The 26,422-nt window shown below is 56.3% G+C and overlaps 2 protein-coding genes across 2 annotated transcripts; both read right to left on the reverse strand.

Annotated features, from left to right (window-relative positions):
* Positions 1 to 14,335: 14,335 nt before the first annotated feature.
* PDXP (pyridoxal phosphatase) lies at positions 14,336 to 15,697 on the reverse strand. Its single transcript, XM_082487721.1, has 2 exons — positions 15,090 to 15,697; positions 14,336 to 14,802 (listed from the first exon to the last, which is right to left on the reverse strand). Exons 1-2 carry the CDS (start codon positions 15,673 to 15,675, stop codon positions 14,477 to 14,479), a joined length of 912 nt encoding a protein of 303 aa, XP_082343847.1. The 5' UTR covers positions 15,676 to 15,697; the 3' UTR covers positions 14,336 to 14,476.
* Positions 15,698 to 16,821: 1,124 nt separating this feature from the next.
* Positions 16,822 to 26,005, reverse strand: SH3BP1 (SH3 domain binding protein 1; the record flags this gene model as incomplete). Its single annotated transcript, XM_082490977.1, has 18 exons — positions 16,822 to 17,168; positions 17,656 to 17,771; positions 17,939 to 18,068; positions 18,260 to 18,357; positions 18,786 to 18,902; positions 19,010 to 19,090; positions 19,776 to 19,857; positions 19,953 to 20,064; positions 20,150 to 20,292; positions 20,584 to 20,674; positions 21,072 to 21,140; positions 21,771 to 21,906; positions 22,502 to 22,578; positions 22,664 to 22,775; positions 23,072 to 23,148; positions 23,567 to 23,671; positions 24,052 to 24,094; positions 25,944 to 26,005. 18 exons carry the CDS (start codon positions 26,003 to 26,005, stop codon positions 16,822 to 16,824), a joined length of 1,998 nt encoding a protein of 665 aa, XP_082347103.1.
* Positions 26,006 to 26,422: the final 417 nt, after the last annotated feature.

Genomic DNA, 26,422 nt, shown 5'->3' on the forward strand with positions numbered 1-26,422 from the left:
GGGTGCCTGCCAGCCCAGGGGCACATGGAGAGATCCAGAAATGGGGGCCTCTCTGCATATGCCTTGGCGAGTGCCAAGCTGGTGCCTCTTCAGGATACGAGCTGTCAGGGAGGGAAGTCTCTCTGGGCAAACAAGCATCAGCCATGACTTTCCTGGAGAGAAACAAGCAGGGGGCAAAAGCCCCAGCTCCCCCAAATGCACCCCTTCTTAACAATAGCACTGTCAGCAAGGACTTGTGCTGCGTGGCAGGGCTCCCCCTGGCCCTCAGGGACTTATCTAACCCCTGACGAGATGCAGGGAGACATGCCATTCTGACAGTCCTTCCCGCTTTGGAAACAAAGATGTTTGTCTCTCTTTGTGGCGGCCTGTTTATTTGGGGGAAAGGGAAGGAAAAACAGCAGCGAGCAGAACAGGGCCTTGCCCCACATGGTGCTTTACTCGATTGCCCTAGGGGTGCAAGCTCAGCTTTGTGGGCAGGGAAGGTTTTACCTGCTGAGCAAGTTGAGGAGGACCTGTGCCCATGAGAGGGGGGCCAAAACCAGAAGCAGTCTGCCAAAAACTGCGAAGGCACTCAGCCTTCCCTAGCTGTCTCCCCACCGATGATAAGAGGTTACCCTACTTGGCCCAGGCGCCCACCCCACCTTCCCTGGGGGTTGGTCCCCTCTCCAAATGGCTCAGCCAGTCTCTTGGCTTGGGTGCCACAGAGAAAACAGGGCTGCTGGTCCCTCTCTCCTCCTCCTGCTTCTCCTTCTGCTGTGCTGAAGGCTTCAGTGGGATGACTGCCCACCTCACCTCCCCACCATTCTCAACACTCCCAGCTGGTGGGCGAAGGTACTCCTAAACTTGCTGAACAGGTAAAACCTTCCCTTCCTGTGAAATCTCTCCCTGCATTTACGATTGCCTGCCTCTGAGCCAAGGATGCCTTTTTGGCAGCTCCAGGAGTGGGCCCAGCTGAGCTCGGAGCACTGTTTTTCTCTGAGATTTTATTACTTGCTTCATTTCTCAGGGTGTCTCTGTTGGACTTCCTTCAAACTCTCCATCGCTTAACTGCTATCTGCTCCCTTCCTTCCCCCAGCCCTGCATGGACCCCATGCATGGCAGGGAAACCACAGATGGCACATGGCATCTTCCAGAAATCTCTCTAGCCAAAACACCTGCTACTGAGCCTTGCTACAACCTCTACGTAGGCTGAGCAATGCAGCATCCTTGTGACACGGCTGGTGGGTTGGGGAGGAGATGGGGGCTCACATAGGACCTCTGCTGCTGCTGTGCTCCCATCTCTCCTGCTCTCTGGCTGTGCTGGGAGCCCATCACACCACTGCCAACACCATCTCTTGCTGGGCAATGGGGCTGAGCCCCCATCCTGCCACCAGGTTGCCTAGCCACATGTCTTGGGCTACCTATTCCCTGTCCCTCTGCCACAGGATTACTGCTTGCCTGCAGGGACCCCTCAGGGCAAGGGAGTGGCTTGAAATCCATGGGCCCCGGCAGGACCCTCCAAGGAGCACAAACGAGGCCAGGGTGTCTGTCCTTGCTCCTCAGGCCCTCCAAGCACAGCCCTGGGGGTGAATCAGAGAGAAAGAAGCCGAGAGCTCAGGACTGAAGTTCATCCCCAGATGTCCAGGGCAGCCCTCTGGCAGGGCAGGGTGCTGTGCTACAGGGATCTGGTCTCACCAAACACCAACCTTCATCTCTTCTGGCATTGTGCAATGTCCATCAGGCTGGAGTTTCTGAAAAACACCTCTTCAAGTTCCCAAGACAAGCCAGGGAAGCCCTGTGAGCTGAGCTTGCACTGAGAGGATCTTTAGGTACTGCAAACTGTTAAAGAATTTGCAAGAGGGGATGAACTGACAGCAGCTTTTCTTGCTTTGGAGGAGCTTTGTCTTTTGGGAACAGCCAATCTGTTGCTCCTGGGCCCTGCATGTATTGTGGCCTGAGCAAGGTCAGGATCTGTGCTGGGACTGGTTCACTTAATACAATGGGACTGGATGGGTGGCTTCAGGGTTGTCAAACCCTTGGCTGGAGGAAGAGGCAGGCCGGGTTGCAGCAATCACTTGATTGGGCTGGATCCAGCTGCATGGGGTGGTGGGGCGCTGGTGAGGCAGCCATCAGGTGTCTCCGACCATCTGCTCCCATAGCTCCCCAGGCCTGCTGGGCACATAACAGGATTTGGGATGAAGACTACTCCACCTGTAAAGCTGCTAACTGTCATGTGAAGGAAATGGCTTTGCAGAAAGACTGCATCTCCCCAAAGAGCGATGTATAATGCTGAGAAGCCATCACACCCCATGCTTTGGGATGCAGGAGTGGGGGAGGAAGGGAAGTGCCATTCAGCCCTGGAGAAAAAGATCCATGTACATGGGGGTAAAACCTTGTCCCCAGAACCAAGGCTTCCTCCTTCTAACCTATTAATAATCCCCTAGTTGAGCAAGGGTAATCCCAAAGTGTGTCTGCACAGCTCTGCAGTGAAGCCCAGGGCACTGGGCCAGCTGAAGCAGCACTGCCGGAGGAAACCTAGCCCCTCCGCACACATACCCACCCTTGGGGATCACAGGCTTGCTGTGGTTTGGGTCAGGCCAGCCACAAAAATGCCAGGCTCAGCCTTCTTGAAAGCAGGCAACCTGAGTGAAGAGCATGACTGACCAAAACTGGTGGGCTGCAGCTGCCCAGGGGACACTCTCAAGGACGGGCCCTGGATGCTGACTCGCTCCCAATCAAGTCGCCATTTCCCCTTTGGAAAATCAGCTCTCTCCCGCTGCAGAAAGGTCAGGCTGTGCCTGGCGCGTGGCTGCATCTCAGCTCAATTGGGGGACAGATGGTTTTACCCCTCAGAGTAAAACTGCAACGCTGGGCTCTGTGCTGCTATTCCCAGAAGCAGAAGTGCGTGAGGACGCCCAACTGTGCCATGAGCTGGCCACCCCTCTTGCAGGCAGGAGGGTTGCTGCTGGCTCAAAGAGATAATCCCTGTGGGGAAACGGGACACTTTCCGAGAAACGCAGGCTCTCAGCAAGCAGCGTGCCAGCAGCACTCTCTGGGCAGGGGCAAGAGCTGCTGGAGATGGGGTGGCCCAGTTTGCTGGGTATGTACTCTCCCATTTCAGGGGAAACTCACAAGTGGCTCAGAAATGTTTCCTTTTTCATTTTTTTGGCCCAGCACAAGTCTGCCCAAGGCAGAATAACAAACACCCTTGTGTGTTTGCAGAGCTCGCTCTGTCCTGAGTGCCCAGGGAAGGGCATCTCAGTCCATCTCCACAGAGCCCCGGCACCGTGGCAGGGTGCAGGTACCTCCAGTGGGCAGGGAAGGATGACTCTTAAGGGAATGCAGGACAAGGACTATGGTGCACAGCCAAGCTAATCTCTTTTTTTACTTTTCTGGGGGTGTTTCTGAAGACAAGATATTCTTTGGTCCCCCCAAGATGCTGAAATATGAAATGCACTGCTTTTTTTTCTTGCTTTCTTTTTTAATGCAATGTCTTTCAGCCTTCTGAGTTGTGTGCGCATGCTTCTGGGAACACCATGACTTCCACTAAGCAGAATCACCCAGTGCTGTAATACCGTGGACCAAGCCTCAGCAGCAGCACCAGCAGAGCTGATGGGAATGCTAGCTTAGGTGTGAGGCACAAGAGGCAGTCAAAGCTGGCCTGGCCAGAGGGAGAGAGGACGGTGGGTGAGCCAGCGGTGCCTTGATGATGAGAATGGGGATCCTGAGGCCTCTCAAGGCATCTCCACCCCAGGGAATGTACCATACTGCACTGTTCCTGCATCCATTGAACTGAGGGAGGAAGATGCTCAGGGCACACCAACACCCACCACTCCTCTTCAGTTGCCACAGTACCCTTCCCAGCTCTGGGATGCACTGTCACCCCCCAGAGCAGTTGCGAGTGGATTTGCAGAGTGCTGGCACACTGGCTGTTATCACAGCAAAAACGGGTGCCTGGAGGAAGCCCTGCCTGTCCCTGGCACCTCACGAAGGTGGCTCCCCAGTCTCCCACCACTGGTAGCATCTCAACACCACACCAGCTGCAGGTGGATTGAATCCCTGGCCTCCATGTGCAACCAGGACAAGCACTGACAAGCCCTAGCTCCCCAGCATGATTTTGCCCAGCCGGTGTGTTTCAGCTCTGCCTGCAGAGGAGCAGAGAGCTCCCTCTCTGCATTGCACTGGGGTGCCAAGCCCGACTTTGCTGCTGGCCATGCTTGTGGGCCACCTGACCACAGCCCTAGTTCTCCCAGGGCTGGGCTGGCTGGGCACGCCATGGTGGCAGCCTTGCTGGCGTGGCGGCTGCCCCGCTCTGGCTGAGCGTCTGTGGCCTCCTCCTGTTGAAACATCATCCCTCGGGGGCAAACCAGCCAGGCACCAGCGAATGAGCTGGGATGAAGGTGAGGGCTGCCATTACAACAGCAAGTCTGCGTACGTGCAGCTTCCCAGCATCATACAACCACAGTCCCAGGTGCGTTCCTTCCCTCTGCCTGCAGAGGAGAAGGGGTAGTGCCTGGCTGCGCTGTGAAATCTCGCTGCTCACCCTACCCACATCGATAACCGCCCTTCACGCGAATCTGGAAATGGGCACCATATGTGGTTTTGGGATTGCTGGACCCCTTGGAAGGGGTTGTGGATGGCTCACAAGAGCCAGTCCGGTCCTTTTCCCCATCCCACTGCTCCAAACTTCAAGTCTGATTCATAGAGATTTATGCACCTGAAACTGCTGCTAAGGGTTTTACAGCAGTGCCTGAAGAGATTGGGTCCTCCTTCACTTTGACTTCAACAGGCAAAAAAAAAATGTGCTACAGGCCTGGAAAATAGAAAACACAATTCCTGTGGAGGTGCAGTCAATGGAGCAGTGAATAAAGCAGCAAGTGGGGTGCCTGGCGGTCATCTAGGGAGGATGAAGAACTGCGTAAAACAACTATTGAAGGGAGGATGATGTGCAGGCTAGAAAACATACATCTACAGCATTGGAACTATAGGGCATAGAGGGAGGGCATGGTACCGCTAAGAGCAACGGGAAGCATGACAGAAGATGCCGAGCAACAGCCCAGTGCAGCCCTGCACAGAAGGAGCCGATTAAGCGCGCACAAAAGGGAGCCGTGACTTGGATGCAGACTATTGGGCTGTCAGCCACGCTGTGCACTGTTTACTCTCCAGGACACAGCCTTTGCTCACCAGTGACCAGGCTGTCCTGAGCAGAGAAGCTTGCGTGACTGAGCTGCTGCCGACGGCAGCTGTAGGGGGAAGCGAGGATGAGCTGTGATGAGAAACAGCTTCGGAGTGGAGAGTTGCAGCCGTGGGGTGGCTGGCTGCGCCCAGGGTGCCAGCGGTAGTTAGGGGCCCTGCAGTGTTGACAATGGCCAGCGAAAGAAGCTGACGCCCGAAGAACAGCCAAAATTGTCTGTGGTTATAAATCTGGCTTTTCAGCTCTCAGGAAGGGGCCTTGTTCAACAACTTGGAGGAACGCGAGTTTTGAATGTGTGAAGGGACAGGACGTCACACTCTTTTCCCAACCAGCTGCCACTTATCAACCCATATTTCTGTGAATGAGCTCACATCAGCCAGGATGACACCCCAGACCACCCCATCCCGCTCTCCTACCTTCAGTTGTTCGCCACTGCCTGGCACAGCCTCCTCTCTTGTGGTGAAAGCATTCCTGTCACTGAGCATCAGACCAATGTGAAAAAAACATTTGACATGAATATTATGAAATGAAAGAAAAATCTGGTGTCAATTCACTCCAGCCAGGATAATGGGAACACAATGCAGAAGCCTCCTACTTCTAGATTTATTTTCAGCCTAGAGAACAACTGTCCGGGAGATGGGAGAATGAGAGCCCTAAACAGATGACTTACTAGAGACGTAGTAATTTGCTTATTGCACCTGGCACAGCATCCAAATTCAAGAGACAAGGAGCAGATAAGGATGATCCTGTGCAAGTGCCTTACTCTCCTGCATTGCACAACATTGCTAGGGCAGGAGGAGGAGGAAATATGGGTAGTGGACAGGACGCCTCCATGCTGCTGAGCTTGGAGGTTTTCTGCCAGAAGTCCCAGGGTAACTCACAGACTCCTCTTCCAGGGAATTGTCTCTCTTCCTACGTCACTACGGAGACCAGACATATTTTCCTGCTTCTGTTTGTGTTCCATTGCTGGAGATCCTGTTCTGGAAAGCTTACAACACACTTAAAGTAGTAATGGCAGAGTTTTTATATTTCATCACCAAGCAGCACCAGGGGGTCTGCCTCTGATCCTGCCACTTAAAAGATGTGCCAGTCAGGACCGTGTGCTACTTGCAATGACCAGCCACCTCCATCACCGGATTGCCCTGAGGAACAAACATGGTGCAGTAGGAAGGACTGTGCTGCTTCTGCCAGGCCATCAGCCAGTGGCAAGTGACCTTTGGGATGAGGAAGACCACTTCTGCAGAGAGTTCTCTTGAGCATCATTAACATCAGGCTGCCCGAACAGATAACTGAGAAGAATGCAGCTCAAAAACCTGCACCAACAGGTAGATTTCCAGCAACGTTGTCTCAAGGGCATTCAGAGTGGCTTGTGGCCAAACAGGAGTCAAACACAGTGTGGGATTGCTCAATGACACTGGTCCTTTCACCCCTGAAATTGTTGAGGGAAGGCAACTAATGAGACTCTGGTGGATTACAAGGCAGTGAGCATCGGGAGGCTCAGCCTAAACACAGCCTACACTCTGCACTGGAGTAGCACAGCCGCCCAATCTCATGAGACATGTCAATCTCCAGGTTACCAAGGCTGTGGCAGGCACGTGGTCCCCTAGTTGTACCGTAGTGCCGAATGGGAGCATATCGCCGTTCTTCACACCTCCGCTCCCAAACTTCACGAGTGCACAAATAGGGACTGGCACCGCTCCACACTGCTCCTAAGCTCTGCTCAAAGTTAGCTGAATCAGCAACCTCCACGTGTTAGGCCGGAGAAGAACACAGAGTCAGGAACACGTCTGTTTTGCGAGGAAAGGACACCTTGCAGGGCCACAATCAACATTGTCCTAGCAGGTGGGAAATCTCTAATCTACAGGTCATGGTGTAAATGAGCATGTTTTTAAGCACAGGAGCTGCTCAGGCAGCTTCAATTTCCTCTGGCATCCATGCTGCAGCGATGAACTACTTAAATCACGCACAGGCAGCTGCAGTACAACACCACAGTGAAGAAACAGAAAACAGTATCACCTAAGTTGTTCCAGGTTACTTGAACCAGGTCAAGTAGGGCAGCAATTCCTGCCCCTGGATTTGAACCAGGTACCGCTTTCTGTGCAGCTTCTGCAGGACCCAGGTTAGACATTCAGCAAGGCTGGCGAGCAGAAAGGTTGGCACAGGGCTTCGGACAACCTGATTTACAGCCTGATGGACAATGGTGGACAGGTTTCTCTCACCCATAAAAAGTAAAGAGAGCATCTCAGTGCTCAGCAATATCCTATTTACAGAATGGAAACTGCTATTTGCTGGAGCTGCACATCTAGCAGGCTAAATCGCAGGGTAGAACAACCTGGATGGTCACAGGCAGCTGCCCTGTGATCCGGGAATGTTTCTGGCATCGTGTCTCCCTTGTCTCTGTGCTGAATGCTTACAGAGCTGACAGTGCTTTGCTATGGTGGTATACTGAAGCTACAAAGACCAGTACAACTCTCTGAGTTGATAGAATTAATAACGGCTTTTAATTGCTCTCAGCAGGTTCAGCTGTTCAGTATCTCCCAGGGACTATATGGAGTGCCAGAATAGCATGCCTGCCAGGACCACTTCCAATACATTGTCCACACACAACTCCCAGGCAGGCAGAGTCCAACAACACAGCAGCAGTTCCTGGATGTGCGTAGCCACGCAAGCGTCCTGGGCTGCTTGGCGAGTTTGCTGGACTCAGAGTCCGTACAGCAAATGAGGCAGCAACAAGGAAGGAAAAAAAATGGACAATGACATGGGAATGGCAATGGGGTCCCTGAAAGCCCATGTTATGGGGTGGAGGAGGTAATGCCTGATGTAAGGAGTGAGGAGAGGGAAGCTGCACTGCAGAGGAGGGACTTCTACCCACACCGCTGCTGGAGGAAGAGCAAACGCTGGCTGCCTCCCCAGGGCAGGCAGTAACAGGCTGCTGCTCCTCGCCACATCCCTGCTCCAGCTGCTGTGGGACAGGGTGGCGCCAGAAGTGCCTGCCTTGGCAAAGGGGGACTCTCACATCAGGTTGGGCAAGTATCTAGCGCGTTCCTAAGATCATGATCCTTTCTTGGCTCTGGAGGCACTTTCCCATGCAAAAAAAACCCTCCTGTCCCGCCAGTCCCAACACCTTCCAGACCCTCCCAGGTTTCTTACCATGTCATGTGGCTGAACACTAGAAACTTCCCAGCCAGGATGATCATTAGTTCCTCATATTAAAGGCATCTACTCACCGATTAATATCTTTGGGCCCATTTGTTGTCTTCCTGAAGCGTCAGTCACTTGACCAACTTGATAAACTTCTATGATGAAATGGCTGGCTTGGTAGATGAGGGGAGAGCAGAGAACATTGTCTACCCCAACTTCAATAAGGCCTTTGACACTGTCTTCCATAAGATCCTTGTAGAGAAGCCAATGGAAGTATGGGCTGGGTGAGGAAAGACCAAGGTGGACTGAAAACAGGTTGAATAGCCAGGCCCAGAGGGTGGTGATCAGTGGCATAAAGTCTAGCTGGAGGCCAGTAACTAGTGGTGTACCCCAGAGGTAGATACTGGGTCTGATGCTGTTTAGCATCTTCATTAATGATCTGGATGATGAGGCAGAGTGTACTCTCAGCAAATTTGGCAATGACACAAAACTGGGAGGAATGGCTGACACACCAGAGGGTCATGCTGCCATCCAGAGAGACCTTGACAAGCTGGAGAAATAGGCTGGCAGGAACCTCATGAAGTTCAATGAGGAGAAGTGCAAAGTCCTGCACCTGGGAAGGAATAACTCCAGGCACTAGTAAATGCTGGGGACCACCCAGCTGGAAAGCAGCTTGGCAGAAAAGGACCTGGGTTCCTGTTGGACACCAAGCTAAACACAAACCAGCAATGTGCCCTTGCAGCAAAGGGTGCTAGCAGTATCCTGGGCTGCCTTAGGAGGAACGTTGCCAGCTAGTTGAGGGAGGTGATCTGTACTCAGCACTGGTGAGGCCACACCTGCAGTGCTGTGTCCAGTTCTGGGCTCCCAGTAAAAGAGAGACAGGAACATACTGGAGAGAGTTCAGGGAAAGGTCACAAAGATGATTAAGGGACTGAAGCATGTCTTCTATGAGGAAAGGCTGAGAGTGCTGGGACTTTTCAGCCTGGAAAACAGAAGGGTTGGGGGAACCGTGTCAATGTGTATAAATACCGGAAGGGAGGGTGCAGAGAAGATAGAGCCAGGACCTTCTCAGTAGTGCCCAGCAACAGGACCAGAGGCAATGGGCACAAACTAAAACGTAGGAGGTTCCCTCTGAACATCAGGAAACACATTACTGTGAGGGTGACTGAGCACTGGCCCAGCTGCCCAGAGAGGTTGTGGAGTCTCCATCCTTGGAGATAGTCAAAAGCCATCTGGACATGGTCCCAGGCTGTTGGCAGAGGCAGCACTGCTTGAGCAGGGGGGTCGGACAAGATGACCTCCAGACGTCCCTTCCAACCTCAACCCTTCTGTGATTCAGTGAAAGGGAAGAAAGCAGTATGCTTGAGAAGGAACATAGGAAGCACCTGTGTCCTGGTTTCAGCTAGGATAGAGTTAATTTTCTTTCTAGTAGCTGCTGTATTTTGGATTCAGTATGAGAAGAATGTTGAGGAATGTTGATAACAGATATTGTTTTAGTTGTTGCTAGGTGATATTTACATTAGTCCAGGACTTTTTCAGCTTCCCATAGAAGCTGAGAGAGAGCATAGGCAGGGCAAGCTGGCCAAAAGGAATATTCCATACCGTAGATGTCATGCTGAGTATATAAATGGGGGTTGGCCAGGGTGCAGGGATCCTCAATCACTGTTCGGGACAAGCTGGGCAACCAATCCCAGGTGAGAGTGACTTGTGTTGTATTACTTTATTTTGTATATTCTTTTATGATTGTTATGATTATTATTGTTATTTTCCTTTTCTGTTATTGCTCTATTAATCTGTCTTTATCTCAACCCACAAGGTTTTTTTCCCTTTTCTCCTTTTTTCCCTCTTCTCCCTACCCTACTGGGGGGAGTGAGCGAGCAGCTGTGTGGTCCCAGTAGCTGGCTGGGGTTAAACCACGACAACCTGTTAATATGCTAATCCCAGGAAAACAGGAGTGTGATGAAGAAATTTCAAAGCAAGGGACATCAGGTTGCCAAAGCCTCAGTGACCTAGAAGTCAGGCTGGTGAGAGAAGTCTAGCCAGAGGTCACAAAGCGGTAGAGGAAAGCAGCAGATGGCCATGGAGAAACGCACACAGACTGCTTCCAGGTTACCCACCATCACATCATGAAGGCTGCACACAAATGGGAGCAGTATAGGTCGGTCCACACTGGCTCAAGGGATAGTTTCTTATGGAAGCAGGCTCACCTACTCATATATCTGACCCTTTTCCATATTGCCCTAAGCTTCCAAGAGTCCGGAAAGACTTCTCGAAGCTCTGTGCCTCTACCACCCATCCATGCCTAAGGATGGCTGGAGCCCAGGCAAGATGAAATTGCTTCTCCCCCAGCCAGGTGAACACAGGCATTCCTAGCCTCTCCCTGGGCTTTGCCCAGAGCAGGCGATAATGCTCAGCAAGTTGCTGCTGACATCATCCAGCCAGCGGTTGCCACAGTAACCACACTTACCGATGAAGGATACGAGGGTTCCTGGAGTAACCGAACAACTGCCACCTGCCTGGGTGTTGTCTCTATTGCATGGCAGGAGAGGACGATGCAGTTTTCTGAAGGTGAGAAAATATTCTTCCCCACTCTACACCAAGCCAGGCTTCCCAATCGCTCCGCCCTCCCATGTGCTGCCACTCTGAACAGCCCTGCCCTCCCTGACAACTGCACTGCTTCCTTGAACACTCAACCCAAGAAGAAAAACTGCTTTAGATAAGAAGAAATCAGCCTGCCCAGGCAGGAGCCATCACGTTTTTTTTTAATTTCAATAGCAGATGTGCTCTGCAGCCCTACCAGACCCACTCCAGAGAGAACTAAGGCCTGACCCCCCTGAGGATCACAGACCCCTTAGTGTCAGTGGTTGAATGGATGTCTGAAGGACTTGGATGGAGAAGTCACTATCCCTTGGGGACCCTTCCAGTCTAGTTTTCTAATAAGATCTGCTCACACTCACATTCATTACATGCAGGAGTGATAGTAGCAGAGGGAAGCCACACAAAACCAAAGCCTGGCAGACCTGATGGACCCCTATAGTGCTGCTCTCATCGCTATTCAAAGCAAGAGCAGGTCCATGGCTAGAGCCAGCACTTAGCCCTCTGCTTCCATTGCTGCGGGGAGGAAGCATTTACAGGACACAGGTCACCCCTGCCTTCTGGCCTCAGCTACATGAAGAGCCAAGGGAAGGCCAGAAAAAGCCTATTCCCCTTCTGCTCCAACTTTCACCTCTGCTTGATAGCAAAGCCCTCAGGGAGAGGTACACCAGATCAAAAGAAGTTACACGATCCCAAGAGACAGGGATCAGCCATCGCCTCTGTTTTCAGCAGCAGTCACGTGAAAAAGAAAACCTACTCTGCAGGCCCACCATTTGGGAACCAAAGGATGAATTCCAAAGTCTCTTTGGAGAGGGTCCAAACACAGGCTGTAACACTCCAACTAGCTACTGGATCCCCTTCTGTTTCCTGGTGTGCCAGCCTGGGAGACCACAGCCTCCAACCTCCCATCCGCTGGCTGGGAGAACTGGAAAGGACATAGCAAACAAGGCAGAGATCACAAGAAGCATTCACCCTCAAAGCACCTCAGAAAAAAGGGGGCATCTCCTGGAGATGCTCTTGCTGTGCACTGTCTCCTCTGTACACACATATGTAACCAACTCAGCCTACGCAGTTTGCAGCCGTACTGAGCATTTCCAGCTGTGGCCCCAGGTCACAGCAACAGTGCTCTGAGTTTCAGCCTGACAAGGGAACTGAGAGCTCTGAAAAATAAATCAGGGTCTGGGTATCTCTAGTGAGGCAGCCAGAGTTAGCAGACACATTAGGTCTTGATCTTGCCTCTGCTTGATGATACAAGTGTTGGTTGGGCTCTCATTACGGGAGTACCAGTCCTCTGGTTGCCTAATTGGAGATGGGACAGACAAAAGGGAGAGTCAGATACATACAAAGGGGACCAATTAAGACGACAGGCAGTCTTTAGAGAGCTCTTTGTATGCTTTTCTGTTTTGGAGGGCCATTTCCAAGTTATTGTTGGGGGGGCAAAGGAGAGACGCTCAGCACCTGGAATTATCCTAGGCCAGTAAGTTGCATCTAGTTCTTACAGCACTGCCTTACACTGAGGCTGGTTATTCAGCTGAACAGCTGACCTCTCAAGCAGGAGATGCAATGCTTGGTTACCACCAACAGCTGTTACAGGGGTCTGACAGACAAAAGGGAAGGATTTGGTTCCCGTACAAGGAAGGGAGGTGTTGTGGTTTGGTACCAAAGTACATTCAAGCGATTTCAAACACTCTTACCCAATCTGTTTTATCCCTCCTGCCTGGGACCACAGCCAAACTCAGGGAGAGGACACAGGGCATGGCAAGCTACGGTCCAATGAGGGTCACCTCCAGAGGTATGGTGACACCCACTTCCCCTTCACTCAAAGCTTAGCATAGTTGAGAAGGGTCACATCAAAACCTTACCTGGGCAGTTCTCAGCCCTCTGCAAGCTACATGTGGGTGACAGAAATAACACCTCACCCGTACCCTAGCAGGGCTAGACACTGCTGCACAGGGCCACAGGGATCATCAGGGTCCACCCGACTAGCAGCTGGCAGACCTGAGGTGCAGCACAAGTCACTGTTCCCCAGCAAGGAATCACCCATGCTATGAAAAGCAAAGGCAGCTGGCAAAGATCACATCGCTCGCTGCTCCAATTCACCTGGCTGGACCCTGCGCCCTACGCCATAGCCCTCCAGGCCACCTCCACCCTCAACTCCAGTTGTGAGACCCCAGTAAAAGAGAGCAGCAAACAGCAGCACACAGACACTGTCCACAGGATGTCCTCCACCCCTCTCTTGTCTACCCAGCAGCACCCCCTTGAGTGAGGAAAGGTCTCGTCATGTCCTTATCTTTGAGGGATCAAAAATACCCAGGCCATTCTCATCTTGATGGGACCACAGGCACAAAAAGGAGGCCGTTTCCAGCCTACGCTCACACTTTATTGTATACAGAGACATGGTGAGTGTAAGAACATCAACATGGGACATGGACAGTAAGGGAGGCCCAAAGGCACTACCCCCCCATCCCCTTGGTGCAACCAGTCAGCATAGTTTATACAAATAATACAGTATCTGAACAATAAATAAGTTTGATAAATAAGATCAAGAAATTAAAAAAAAACGTATAAAGACAAAGCAGCAAGGAATGATTTTGAGGGCTGCGACACATTCACAGCAGTGACAATACCACTAACATCTCACCTGCACACCAGCACCTGGAGCACAGACCCCCATCAGCCCTTTTCTCTCACCGTACTATGGCAAAATCCACTGAGGAGGGGGAACTGGGGAGAGTCGTACAGTTCATTACTGCTGTGCTAATCTGGTCAAGGAGCCCTCTCTCCTTCACAAGTCCCTTCGGAAAGGGTGATTGAAAACAAGGTACAACCGCAGACCCACTGTGCGCACTCACAGCTTGTCTGTTTGGCACAAAAAAAAAAAACCTCAAACCAGTCTCTTCCCTTTCTACAGTCCTTCAGATGGACACTGGTGCAGTTATTAACTGAGATGGGGCAGAGGGTGGTGGGGGAAACATCTCTAAGGAATGGGGGAGAGAAGAGATTAGGTGATGCTCCCTTTCACTCATGGGAGGCAGCAATGCTCTCATTCATCGCTCCAGAGCTCCGGCACACTCCTTCCACACACCCTGGCACTGATGGAGACTGGGTGGGTGACACCAGCCAGTCCCCTGGCAAGGAGGGGGTTACCACAAGGACTGCAGGGATGCAACACAAGTGAAGGGACAGCAGTAAAAGGCCGCCACTGGTTATCTAAGAGAAAAATAATAAGACAGCCGGTCCCTAACCCCTGCAGGGGGCGAGGCCACACAGACACGCTGATTTGACCCCCCTGTAAGCCTCAAGGCCTCCAGCTCTCTCCCAGAGATACTGTCAGCTGCCATATGAGGGAGAGAAGGACTCTGTCCATCATGGATAGCTCTCAGCAGAAAGGAGACAACTTGAACCCTGCCCCCTCCTGCCAACCCTCCCCCCATTTTGCCCCCAAAGAAGGGCGTTGGAATGTGAAGAAACCAGGAATTGAGGGAATAGGGCAGTGAGAGAGAAATGGGAACAGATGGAGATCTGGGATGGGGAACCCGACCCCTCTGCCCTCACATGTACAGACTGCTACTCATCCAGGCCTGGTATCAAGTCTGCAATGCTGTCCACATAGTAATTGGGCACCAGATCCTTGGCAGCGGCACTGTCGCTGGCCATGTAGGCCTGCGCCTCTTCCAGGCGGGAGACACCCGTCAGGGTGAGGATGGTGGAGAGGCCGCAGTTCTTGCCGAAGAGGATATCTGTCTCCAGCCGGTCTCCCACCATGAGGGTGCGGGAGGGGTCAACGCCAAAACGCTCCACGATGCAATCAAACATGTAGGTGTTCGGCTTCCCCACCACCAGCGCCTTGCGGCCCGAAGCGGTTTCCACCGCAGCTGTGAGGCTGCCAGTCCCTGGAGGGGAGGAAAGGAAGGAGGAGAAAATGAAGTAGCTGTGGGCTAACGGGGTGCCAGCTGCGGGCAGCTCAGTGCCCCAGATCCCACCACACAGGATGAGCGAGCCGGGTGCTGGACACAGCTTGGGGAGCTGGCAGGGAATGTGAGGGCAGCCCTGCCCGTCCTGATGCTCAGGGGAACATCTTGCCAGGGCCTGGGACGGCAAACCCCAACCGAGCCCAATCCCGCCACCAGCACCCTCCCACCCCCCACCGGGGGCAGCAGGGGAGGGGGCGCGGGCTCACCGGGGGTGCGCTGGCCGTCGCTGAGCGGGTGCCAGGGGTCGGGGTCGGTAGCCACCAGGAGGCACTGCGGGTCGCGCAGGTAGCCGCAGGCCTGCGCCAGCTTGGCGAAGGTGAACTGGTCGTCGTAGCCCACCAGGACGGCCCGCACCGGCTCGGCGGCGCCGAGCGCCGGCTCGCCCTCGCCCGCCAGGCGCAGGCCGGCGTCCCGCACCTCGCCGCGCAGCCCCTCGCCTCCCAGCACGAAGACGCGGCCGCCCCCGTTCCCGTTCCCCCCGCCGCCGCCGAGGAGGCGCTGGCGGAGGAAGAGCGCGGAGCAGAGCGCGGAGCTGAAGACGTGCTCGGCGCGGACGCCGCGGAAGCCGAGGCGGCTGAAGCGCCGCTCCAGCTCGGCCACGGAGCGGCGGCTGTTGTTGCTGACGAAGAGGGCGGCCTTGCCGCTGCGCCGCAGTCGCTCCAGCAGCTCGGGGGCGCCGGGGACGGCGCGCTCGCCCGCCCACAGCACGCCGTCGCAGTCGAAAAGCAGCCCCTGCGCCGGGCCCAGCACCTCCCGCAGCCCCGCACCGCTCAGCCGCCGGCAGCTCGCCATGCCGCCGCCGCCGCCGCAGCCCTCCCGCCCGCCGGCCGGCCGACCGACCGACCGACACGCCCCACCCCTCCGCCCGCCCGCCGCCACCAATGGGAGGCGGGGAGCGCGCCGAGTGGCAGTCGCGCTGCCCTGTCGCCCTCTAGGGGAAAAGGCGGGGCCGAGCGGCGGGAGGCCCGCTCCCAAAGTGACAGCCGAGCCGCCCTATTGACTGCTCAGGGAGGGGGTGAGGAGGCGGGACGGAGCATGAGTGCGCTGTCCGATTGGCTAAAGCCACCCTCCCGCAGCCACCGCCTCCCCCGGGTGAACAGGCGGCGGCAGGACGCCCCCTGCTGCTCGGTGGAGTCTGTGGGCAGCGGAGCCGCCATTACCCCTGGGCCCTGTCCCTCTGCGGGCCGGGGGAGTCGGCTGCCCTCCCGCCCTGGGGCTGAGCCGTGCCCCTCCTTGTGGCGTCCCGGGGAGCTCCTCTTCCCTCCTCCCGCCTGCAGCCTGCCGGGCAGGCGGCCTCCCGCACCTCGAGCTGCCAGGTGCCTCCCTGCTCACCCCCAGCCACCACTGTGACACCACACCAACTCTTTAAATAATTTAGTTGCAAAATATATGTATGTTTTTATATATATATATATATGTCTGTGCCTGTGTGTTCCTGGGGCAACAAGTTTTAAGGCAAAATAGGGCAGAAGGGGCTGGGGTTGTGGATATGTGCCCCACAAATGGCCCCACGGTGCCAACCTGCCCAGGCTGGCCCGAAGACCGTGGGCAGTGCCTGGGAGCTCTCCCCCCTCCATCCCTCTGGCTCCTCGGGCATGGGAGGACCCCACGGGGACCCAAGGGGGTGGCTCATCCGTGACAGGGGGTAACCTGTGCTGGGAGCTGAGTCCCTTAGGGGGTGACAAGGTCTTAAGCCCAGCCCGGCTCCCTGGCAGGGACATGGCGGCGCAGGGAGGAAGGCTCTGTGGAGATGGGAGAGTGAAGGGAGGTGGGCAGAGGGTCCCAGCTGGCGTGAACCAAGGGAGCAAGATGGAGGAGCTGGAGGGGCGTGCCGTGCCTTGGGCCACCCTGGCGTTTCCACAGTGCCTGCTGGGTCCCAGAGGGGCACCGGACCCCATGTCCCCGGCCCTGTGGTGCCCCTGTACCCCCCTGCCCTGCTCAGTTCTCTGTGGGCTGTTCTGCTGGTGGCGACATGGCCGTGGGGCTCCTTCCTCCCGCAGGCAGCGGCTGCCCCTCATCTGGGGCACAGTCCATGGCAGCCTCCGCCTCGGCCTCACTGGCGGGAGGCTTTGGGGATGGCGGGGCGTCTCGGCTGTGGCGGCGTGCCGGCTGTGGAGGGAGCGGCGGCGGGACAGAGGGGGCTCGGCTGGGTGCCCCGGCCATCCGTCGTGGCCGGGCTTTGGGGCTGGCTGCATGCTCGGGGGCTGCCGAGCCAGGAACTGTGCTCCGGGGCTGGGCCACAGGTGGCGGTGGCATGGTGGGTCGGGCCGGAGCCGGGCGCTTCCCTGGAAAAAAAAAGCCGGGGTGGGCTGGGGTTTCTGCCCACCTCTGCTGGTGTCTCTCCCCAGGGCAGAGGGGGCTGCGGTGCTGGCCTTCATTCAGGCAGGGGGCTGCAGGCAGATTGATGGACAAGCTGCCCCGTGCCCGGCTCCCATACTGGAGACAAGCACACATCAGCTTTTGGAGGCTTTTCCCACCCTCGTTCCTTCACAAGGGGCCGTGAGCTTTGACACCTCTTTATGGGGGGTGTTCACCCCACACTGGAGGACCGACCACATCCACCCCTGCAGTCCCACCTTGGCTGGGGATGGAGCATGCAATGAGGGGCCAGATCCTGGCTGTGCTGCCCTGGCCACAGGCCCTTCTCATTTGGTGGCAGTGATGTCCCCAGCACCCTTTTGTGTGGAGAATGAAAGGATGAAGGCAAAGCAGTGGAGGTGGGGTTGGGGAGGTATCATCTCCCAAGCACTGTGCCGTCTGGGGCACACTAACCTTTGCGGGCAGTGTCGTCGGTCATCTGAGGAGCTGGTGGCCCTGCGGCTTCCGAAGACGGTCTGGTCACCGGTGGGGATGCTGGCTGGGACCTGGCCTCAGGGTCCCTCAAGGTGCTGCACAGAGAATGGGGCAAGTCACCCTTTGGTCAGGCATGGTGGTCCTTGCCTTGAGGCACCTTGCATCCATCTGGCAAGGATATGGCCCATGGCATGGGGTGGGATGAGGGGAGGACATGGGAAGAGCTGGGACAGCCAAAGCTCCCAGCTTCCACCAGACTTACACCTCTCCATCCAAGAGAGTGGGGGTGCTGGCCAGAGGGAGCTCAAGGGATGGCTCTTCCACTGAGGTGGCCTCGCCAAGTCCGCTGTTTGCAGGTGGTGTGAACATGCCTGAGATGTTGAAATCTATCTCTGGGTGGAGAGCAAGGAGGAGACATTCTGTGAGAAAGCACTTGCCGTGCAGAGCTTCCCCCGGTGACCCCACAGTGGGGAACCGAAGCAGCCCCCACTTTCCTCCTCCTGGGGATGGAGAAATGTCCCTTTCCCTTCCTCCCCCCTTCACTCTCTGCCGCAGCCCCCACAAAGGGAGGCCCTGGCCCTACCTCCAGGGAAGAGGATATCCGCGTTCTGGATGAGGGCTTCCACCACGCCCACCACCTGGATAGAAGAGACCGAGGCCAAGTCCAGTTGCACAGGGTCTCTGAGAGACAAGGGTGGGAGAGGCATCAGAAAAGGGTTTTGGGGGACATTAACCCTTTTGGTATTCATTCCTGAGGGGGGCAGACCCCAAAGGGGAGATAGCCAAGGGGGTGGTAGGGTGGGAGGTGGCCTTGTTTCCTGTCCTGGAAACCCTAGTTTGGTGTTGGAGGTGAACGATGTTGGAGGCCATCCATGTCACAAGTGCTCTGGGTCTCAGCCTCTTCCTCTGCTACTTTACAGAGTGGCTAAGCAGACGTGTGCTTAGCGAGGGGACGTGCTGCTCGGGGAGTGCGTGGACAAGGGAGACTTGAGGACGGAAGAGGCCCAGGTGCTTTAGACCAGCCTGAAGGCTGCAGGATCAGCCTTTCCCATGGCGTTAGTGCTCAGGACACCCTGAGCTGCTTCCCACCCCTCTGAGCCAGCCCTTACCCTGTGCTCTGCTGCGTCCACAGCAGGTTGGGGCCCAGCACGATGGCGATGTTGCTGGGGGTCATTTTATTCACCTCCTGGTGCTCAGCCAGCTTGGCTAAAAACTTGATCAGATACCTGTGGGGTAAAAGGAGAGTGAGGGAGCAGTAAGTATGGATTCAAGGAGGGAACGGCTGTCCCTGGTGATTACTTGGGGCCAGAGAAGCCCCATCCCTGCAAAACACCTCAGATTGTTGTAGCTCTCCCGGGGCAGGCGGCTGCAGGTGTCTTGCAGGCTCTGTACGCGGCCGTCAATGTCCTTTAAGCTGCGAGAGAGAAGAGGGAGGAACAGAGAGCTCAGCCCGCTCCCTACGGCAGAGAGGGACATGGCATGCAAGGGAGGGAGGCCAGCGTCATCTGCCCTGTGTGGGGATGGAGATGCCCTGCTGCTGACTGGGCATCGACAAAATTGCACCCCAAAGGCTCAAAGGGATTGAATATGACATGAATATAGCTTGTGGGTGGGCCTGGGGGGGGGGCACTGCCTTGCCACAAGCAACAACCCTATTTCACCAGGACTATGGCACTGAGCTGATGCCTTCAGAAAGGTTGCTCTCCCCCTTCCCCCAGGCTTTTTACTGTGCCTCCTCCACCACCCTGTTCACCCTGAAAGCAAGAGGCCAAACAGCTGGTGGCCTGGTGAGATGGGGCTCACACCATTGAGGCCAAGCGGGTCTTCATAGGCTAAGCTCTTCTTGCAGTCAAAAAGGCTGCAGCCTTCTCCTTCACCCTGGCATGGTTTTTTTTTTTTTTTTATTGCAATTCTTTTGAGATTTTGGGCCATCTGGATTTCTGCTGAGCACGGGACAGACCACGCGCTGCATCCCTATCTCCCCATGTGGCAAACGAGGCTGAGCAGCCCTGCCTCGAGCGCTGGGAGGGACGGAGGGAGGGTGGCAGGGGGCCTTTTTGAGCCCCAACAGGCTTTTCCACCCCAATGCCCAGACCCACCTGGCCACTTTGACCCATTCGTTGTAGAGCTCGAAGGTCATCAAAGGTTGGGGCAGCTCCCGCAGGTAGGATTTCAGTGCACCTGGGAGGGGAGGGGGAGCGGCGGGGGTGATGGTGTTTGGGGGACAGCAGGGACTGCCCGATTGTCTCCCCCTGTCCCACCTCTCTGGCACCCACCAGCCACGGCATGGGGGTCAGAGTAAAACTCCTCCAGGGCGTTGGAGCCGCTGGCCAAGCTGTTCTTCAGCTTCCTCAGCACAGAGGCACCCGCTGCCAGCCGGAAGAGTCCCTGGGCATGGGGTGAAGAGGGAAGAGATGCAGGGATGGCTGCATTTTGGCGAAGAGTGTGGCGGGGGGTCAGGAATGCTGCCTACCTCCTCCCTCATGCCAGAGGCCAGCAGCATCATGACACAGGCTTCGATGGGCAGCGCGATCTCCCGGCCCAAGCTCTTGAGGTGCATCTCTAGGGGCACGCCGTAGTACCCTGCCACTGGAGTGTCTGTAGCGAAGAAGGGCTCTGGAAGAGGGAGGTGAATATTGCGAGGGATGGCAGCCACCAGGGCCATCCGGCATCTAGCCACTGCAGCACCTTGCTCCTAGCTGGGGCTGGCTGGGCGGAGGCGCAGGCAGGGCAGGGCAGCATCCCCAGCCCACCTCAGGCTGTGATTCCCATCCCACCAGCCCAATGTGGGAGGCAGCAGCAGACGCAAGGAGGGAAAAATCGCCTTTCCCAGCCTCGTCGGCCACTCTCGCATCCTCCGGGCTTGGCTGCAACCCTCCCTGGGCCGCATGGAAAGCTAGCGAGTACCTGTCTGGCTGTGGCTTTCCTTCAGCTCTGCTAGAGCTGAGTCCAGCGATCCCAGGGACTGCCGGTGGTACTGGGCTTGGATTTCCAGCAGCTGCCGCACAGGGGACAGACAAACAGCATTCAGTTCGGCACCAGCCCCTCTCGGACAGACCCCCATCCCCAGGACACTGCACCCACACGGAGACAGGGCAAAGGGGGAGCTGCAAGGGAAACCCCCGCTGGGGACCATGGGATGTTGACTATAGTGAGGGGGAGAGGGCAAACTGGAGAGGGAGGGTAGCCGGGACAAGCCCCTCTGTGTGCAGTTGGTGCTAGTGGTGGCATTAACCCACAGTGCCTGCAGCAAGGCCACCTTTGGGCATTTGCTGGTGCCTGGGACTGTCTCCTGCCATGGCCAGAGGGCTTGGTGTGGATAGGGACAAAGGTTGGGCTCAGACATACCCCAGGAGATATTCACACACTGAGGAGGAGTGCGAGAGAGGACTTACTCTGATGAAGTAGCTGGCATAGCTGTCCTCTTTGGTGGAGAAGTGGTAGAGGTCAGCCATGTACTCGTCCTGGGAAGGGAGACACAGAGAAGAGCAACCTTCCACCTCCTTCCTGGCACTCAAGGAAGAGGGGACACCTTCACAAAGCCCCCCCATCTGGGCCATGAATTGCCCAGACAGGGTCTCTGGGGTGCGGTAGTAAGGTAGTCTGGGACTGCGTGGGGATTCCTCCTTGCCTTGCTACCTTGGGTAGCAGCAGTGACCTGCCCTACAGTCAAGGTCCTGGCACAAGTGGTGCGCCTCCAGCTCTGGTGAGTCCATGGGCTCTGCCAGACAAGGAGCAGGGCTTTTCAGACAAACAGGGCGGAAGTGGAGAAAGCTGATGTGAAAGTCCCCTGCTACCCAGCACAATCCCCAGCTCAGTTGGCTCCCAGCCCAGGGGGACCCCATAAGCTCCCTGCTTCAGACCCTGGAGCCTCCTCTCCGCAGCAGCTTGTGCTTCAAATCCTTTACTCTTCTTCTCCCTTGGGCTTGGGACATCTCCCTAGTTCTGGTCCTCGAGGGACCGTTTTCCTTGCAGGATGTGTTGGCTGGCTGCATCTGGCTTGGCATGGTGGCCACCTTGGATGGAGCCGCTGGAGGGAAGCAGGTCTCCAGCCCCAGAGCTGCCCCATGGGGGAGAGTGAGTGATGTTCTCACCTTGCACTGCTCTACCTTCCTCTTCACCTCCTCCTCCTCTTCCTTCAAGATCTCCAGTTTGTTGGCAGCAGAAGATGCCCCTGGGCCAGCACCAGTGCCAGCGCTATTACTGGAGCTCTTGGCAGCTTGGTTCAGCCTTTAGGATGGGAGAGAAGAGGCACACCCACAGCCTCAGTCCCAAGGATACAGAGTGGGACGGGTGTGCAGAAGGGGTACGTGGACTGTGCGAGGGGGATGGCAAGTCACAGTGCTACTCTGTGGTGGTTTTCCTAGGCCAGTGCCTCTCACTTCCGTCACCCAGAGGAAGATGCTACCACACCAATGAGTCAAGATGGGGAGTACTCAGCTGCCTGAAACACCCAGGGTCTCCAGGACCATTCCCAAGCCCTGTTCCTGAGATGTTCCCTCCTGTCCTCCCTCCAGCCAGAGAGAAGGCAGTGTGGAAATGAGCCATCAGTGACCCATGGCTGGTGCCAGGGCACTTTGCTGCCTTCGGCAACAGCACTGCCCTTCTCTCTTGTGCCACGGAGCCAGCGGCTCAGCCCAGAGAGGGATGCACCCACACAGAGGGGCTGGCTGGGCACTCCTGAAGAGCTGTTGCCTTTTCAACTTCGCTCCCAGCCCTGGGAAATTTGTTCCCCAGGGCAGTCATCTTCCTTTCTCCCCAACCTGGCTGGGGGCTGTACCCCATGTGCCCTGCCCCCCGCCTTCAGCCATGGTGTGCTCCGTACCGGCTCTTGATGGTGTTCCAGTCAGAGATCAACTTCTGGAGGGTCTTCTTGCGCTTCAGGATGATGGGAAGCTCCTCCTGTGGGAGAGAGGGGCCAGAGGGAGTTGCAGAGGCTTGGGGATATGGGAAGGGAGAGTGGAGCTGGGAGGGCAGTCAGGGCTACCTCACTGAGCTTGTTGAGCGGCTGCAGGACATCGTGCTCCAGGGCAATCTCAAACTCAGCCAGGATTTTGGCCAGTGAGCTCTGTATGCAGCAGCCCATCTCCAGGGCTTTTCTGTTGGGGGAACAGAGATGAAATGACTGCAGGCTGGAGCCATGCCACCTTCTGACCCAACACCCCACACCATACCCATACCCACATGGGACCCTGAGCCAGCCCCTGGCCCCCTCTGCAATTGGAGGCTGAAGGCGCTGGCTGTTCCTTCTCCTCCTGTGACACCAACATTATCTCTGAGGAAAGGGTTTGACAGCTCAGCTTGGCTGTGGGAGCCCCTGAGCCAAGGTGTTGGCTCTGCCAGGGTCTGACATCTTTTGGGGTCGCCCCCAGCCCTTTCTCCCACTGGCACTTACCCGAGGCTGGAATCTGTGTCCAGTTCCTTGAAGCTCTCAGCCATTGTTGTGGACAGAGCCATCAAGGGCAGCTTCTTCTGCACAGAGCCAAGGAATCGGGAAAGGGATGGTGAGCTGGCATGTGGCAGCTCCCTCCCTGTGAAGCGTGCCACCATAGCATGGGAGCAAGTGGCCAAACCCTGTACTGGGTCCCCTCATCTTCCCCTGGCCCACCCAGACCCATTGGCTGGACACGGACAACTGGGCTTTGGAGGGTTATTCAACACAAAGACACCACCTCTGTCTCAGGAGGTCTCACGTTTGTGATGGCTGATAGGGTTGCCCTGCTCTGCTCTACCTGGGCACCTGCTGGTGGCCACTGCTGGATATGGTACCCAGTGCAGGACTTTAGGCCACCCTTCAGCAAAGCCTGCAAAGCAGGGGCCTGGTGACCCCTTTGCTGGTGGGGGACAGAGCTGGGGTGAGCATGGCCTGCAGAGGGAGGACTTTACTCACCACTCGCTTGTCCATCTCGGAGCCACATTGCCCCTGCAAGCAGGCTTGGAGTCTCTTGGACACACTGTGAGCTGCTCGCTTGGCTGGCTCGATCCTCTGCTCAATCTGGGGGTGGAAAGGTGGGACTGGGGAAGCCCTTTCACCAACTGTGGGTGCCCAGAGGACATCTCGCCACCACCCATCTCTGGGCTTAGGTGAGCCCACCCAGCATCCCGCCACAGCCTGAGATCATCCCCAGTCCAGGGAAATGGGAGCACAGCTCCTGGTCAGGATTCATCCCTCTGTGAGCAGCTGGCGAAGCCCTTTCCCGTGGCAGGAGCCATTCCCTTAACGCTGTGGTCTTGGAGTTGCCCTCCGGCACGCTGGCAGATGCCAGCCCCATGACTTGGACGTGCCGGCAGGGCGAATTGCAGGCAGGAACGGGGGCAGGTTCCCACACCCAGGCACAAGCAGGCACACGCCTGCCAGCCCAGCCCGTGCCTCACCTGCAGTAAATCTTCCGGCAGGAGCTCGGTTGCTTCTTGGGCTCTGCGGAGGAAGGAGAAAGAGCCATCAGCAGATGGGGGCGACCTCCACCCAGCCTCCTTGGGATGGCAGTTCCTCATGTGTCCCACCCACCTCTCTTTGTGCTCCAGGCTCCAGGAGCAGGAGATGCTGGCTATGACTTGGACAAGGCTATGGGCAGAATGAGCCCAGGGGGATGAGAACAGCAGGAGCAGGGCAAGGCAGCCAGCCTTGCTGGCTGGTGGACACCACATCAGGGCTTCCAGTTCAGAGCACCAGTCAAAATGTCTAGATGTGGCCAGTTTTTGGAGACAGGGTGCCTAGAGTGGGAGCCATGGCAGGGGTGGGACTTTTGTTGGTGAAACCTTTTACCCCCCGCTGCCTGCCTCTCCCTTGAAGGTGAATCCAGGGCAGTGCTATTGGAGCCTGGCACGCATCTTTGCAGGCCAGGGTAGCTGCTGGCTGTGGGGCCACCAATGCTGGAGCAAGGATATCTTTGTGGTCAAGCTGGGGACTGAGACCAACCCCAGCCTCTCCAGATATGCCTACATGAAACCAGCTTTCTGCTCGGTTTTGCAACAGATATTAGGAGCAAATCTGGCAAAGGAAACTTTCAGTTTGCAGCAATTCTGCTCAAAACCAAACTCAAAACCCACCAGCCGCCATCGCCACCAAACCTCCCTGATGCCTCCCATAGAGGAAACCTCACTTCACGGCCCACTGCCATTGCTGCGCCCCAGGAGCCCCGTTTGCTCTCCCTTTGCTGCTGCTGCTGCTTTTTCCCCAGTTCATGTTTATCTCTTTTCACCGCCTGCCAGAGCTGACACGGGACGAGGCTGTGGAGCCGCAGGAAACGGAGGTGGCTTGGTTGAAGGCAAGCAAAATCACGTGAGATTGTGGCCTGCAGAGGAGAGGCTCTGCAGTGGGTGGAGAGCTTGCTCTTGGGCTGCACGAGCTGCTTGAGACCTCCTGCCTCCCCGGCATTAAACAAAAGGGAGGCGCATCCAACGTGGAGATGAGACATCTTGAGGGAGGAGGGATCTTGAAGGGGATCATGCTCCCCTCTGGGGAATGCAAAAAGAGCAAGAGGCCACCAGGATGTAGGAGCTGCTTCCCTGTGGCTGGTCTGCTGGGCTGGCTGAAGGACCCCCGTGGTGCAGGGGACACGGTTTGTGCTGCTCAGCCTCCCAGTACTGGGGAACCTGTGGAGGTGGCTGTAGAAGAGAGGGAGTGAGGGGGCTGGGAAGGGAGGGCCCAGCCCTGCAATTTCAGTTCTGGGTTTTGCAAGGGGAGAGCTTTGGAAAGCTGAAGAGAAAAATAAGGAAGCGATGGAGGTAGGATGGGGCCAGAGAGATCTGTGTGAAGCTGTAAGTCCTCCGAGGATTGCCTGTCCTTTCCTTGAAGGGCGTCCTGAGACACCTGCACTGCTGGGCTGGCTAGAGCTATGTAGGCCATATGGTTCCTGTGAGGCACCCTGGGCTTAGCTTAGCTGCTAACACTCTCCTGGTCACTGCACAGCAAAGGGCATGTGGCTGGAAGGTCCCTTTCCATTGCACTCCCATCCTGGGGAACCCAAGCTCTGGAAAGGCCAGTTTCCAGGTGGACGCAGCATCTGTGGGCCCTGGGAGAAGTAGCTGGGCTTGGGGATCACGTCCCTGCTGAACAGCACCAGTGCAGCCTTCCCACTGCCTCACGGGCACTGGGGAGCCACAGAAACCTCAGCTTACACTGAAGATGCTCTAAACCCAGGGTCGTTCCCCCTTTCCCCTGGCCACCAGCCCCAGAAGGTCAGTCTAGCCCTGGCACAAGCCCTCCAGGACCCACATCCCGCTCCCTCCCAGCCCTCCAGTACAGGTAGTGGAGAAGTCCTTACCGGCTGGTGATGTTGGGATGGGACAGCTGCTGCCGCATTCGATTAAACTGCCTCTTCATCATCTTGAGAGCTGGGAGGAGACCACGAGAGCCGCTCCGCTTGGCTGTGCCCGCTCAGCACCCGTTGGCGACACTTGGCATCGGACGCCGGCAGCCCCTCGGCTCCCCAGAGCCGCTCTACCCCTTGCTTTTCCCAGAGAATCTCTCCCTCCGTACTCCTCTCCTTCCTCCTTCCCCCTTTTTCTGCCTCCCTGGCTGGTCCCCTCCCTCGTCCCTCCCTGGGGATGCCCTGCCTGCTTTCTCTTCCCCTCCTTCGGACTCCCTTCTCTCCTTCCCTCTCTTTTGCTGAGCTTCCTTCCTCCTCTGGCCGCCCCTTCGCTGCAGATCAGGTAAGAGCAGTTCAGGGCTCCTGCTCCTCTCTGTGTTCCTGTCACCACCCCACAAGTATAAATAACTTCAGCCCAGCCTTAAAGGGGAAAT

This window comes from Vanellus vanellus, assembly GCF_965231255.1.
Source record: "Vanellus vanellus genome assembly, chromosome: 1".
NCBI lineage: Eukaryota > Metazoa > Chordata > Aves > Charadriiformes > Charadriidae > Vanellus > Vanellus vanellus.

What these genes read in the sequence shown, in the direction of transcription:
- PDXP (XM_082487721.1), bottom strand. Translation starts at nt 15,675, where the DNA reads ATGGCGAGCTGCCGGCGGCTGAGCGGTGCGGGGCTGCGGGAGGTGCTG. An exon ending in CGACGGCCAGCGCACCCCCG is followed by an intron (nt 14,803 to 15,089) that starts GTGAGCCCGCGC and finishes CCTCCCCTCCAG; the next exon opens with GGACTGGCAGCCTCACAGCT.